General features: G+C 40.9%; 1 protein-coding gene across 2 annotated transcripts in view; it reads left to right on the top strand.

Moving 5' to 3' along the window:
• Positions 1-839, top strand: part of LOC144716759 (alanine-tRNA ligase) — a 3,154-nt gene extending 2,315 nt beyond the window's left edge. Inside the window, exons 5-9 of one of the 2 annotated variants that reach the window (XM_078592003.1) lie at positions 1-14; positions 89-153; positions 227-285; positions 431-542; positions 647-839. The exon at positions 1-14 is cut by the window's left edge and continues 39 nt beyond it. In XM_078592003.1, the coding sequence (XP_078448129.1) occupies positions 1-14; positions 89-153; positions 227-285; positions 431-514 (222 nt within the window). In that variant the 3' untranslated portion in view covers positions 515-542; positions 647-839. Of the gene's footprint in view, positions 15-88; positions 154-226; positions 286-430; positions 621-646 lie in introns of those variants that run through there. The other variant, XM_078592002.1, reaches the window with a different exon arrangement.
• The last annotated feature ends 507 nt before the right edge of the window (positions 840-1,346 follow it).

The following is a 1,346-nucleotide window of genomic DNA, read 5'->3' as shown; positions in this document are numbered from 1 at the left end:
AAGAAGGAGCTAAGGTGGGTTTGAAATCGTCAATCTTATAAGATATTCACGTTAGCCTTCTCATCTCCTTTTTTTTGGTCTAACCCAGGAAAACCAGCAGCCAAATTCAGGGCATTGTTCACTCAATTTACAACATCGAACGGCAAGCGCGAGGTATCTTCTTCAGCCCAAGATGGTAATTCGCAATATATTTTAAAAATTCTACGATTTAAATTTATAATCACAGGTTTGAAGTCAGTTCTCCAACAATATCCTCGCAGACAAACTGCTCAGATTTTATCGAAGGTATGTTGCAGGTCCAGACGAGTAATCTATAAGCGGCAGCATTTTCGTGGCCGATGCAGAAGTTTTTTGATAACTCCCCCAATCCCCTTTATTTTCGTTTATGGGTTTCACAAGTCAAAGTTTGGCCTTTCTCATTTCATCTCAGGTTTCGTCTCTGCCCTACGAAGTTCAGAGGGAGAGGAAGTCCCTCCATGCAATGCTATCCAGAATCTGTGACCACAGAATCTAATCTCTGCTGCTTCTTATAAACGTGTCTGGTGATGATAAAATTCCGATTAAACCCTGATAAAACATTGTTTCTTTTCACCCCCATAAAATAAACAGATTTCCCTACATTCTGATCCTATTCATCGTTGAGTAGGGATGTTCAGATTACGTGCGGTACACAGTCGTGCAGCTTGTGGAGCTTCTACCCCACACACTGTGCAGGTCGTCTGGCCAAGAGGTGTGATTCTGGGGCATTTCTTTGTTTCTTACTCTTTCTCTCCTTTTTTGTCTGTCTCATCACGCTGTCATCACTCTTGTTTGTCATCTCTCTTTGCTTTCGTTTCTTATCTCTCTTCGCTCTCGTTTTTCCTCTCTTTCTCTCTCTCTCTCTCTGCTCTCGTTTCTTGTCTCTCTTCAATGTTGTATTTCATCTCTTTTTGCTCTCGTTTCTCACCCCTCTTCTCTCTCTCACTCTATAGTTCATATCTATGTCTCTCTTGTTGCTCATCTATTTTTCTCTCTCTATCTCTCTCTCTTTGTTGTTGCTCATTTTTACGATCCGGACCTTTACTGGTAGACTGCACATGGTATTAATCAAGAATTACTGGAATATAGAATGTATCCAAATATTCCATACAAACAGATGAATGCTTCCAGAACTGACCAGTTGGATGAGACTTGTGAATACTTCCAAGAATAGAACTCTCAAGAATGATACCAGAATGATGAAGACTCAAAGATTATGATCTCCATGCGCTAGCGAAAGGGAAGAATACTGGGAGAAGGTGAACAAAATAGGAACTCCATCCTGATGATGATGGAGAATCTCCAACTTCTGCCAACTGCCACTATCT

The sequence above is a fragment of the Wolffia australiana genome, chromosome 2 (assembly GCF_029677425.1).
Source record: "Wolffia australiana isolate 7733 chromosome 2, ASM2967742v1".
Taxonomy (NCBI): domain Eukaryota; kingdom Viridiplantae; phylum Streptophyta; class Magnoliopsida; order Alismatales; family Araceae; genus Wolffia; species Wolffia australiana.
This window is presented reverse-complemented; position numbering and strand designations above follow the sequence as displayed.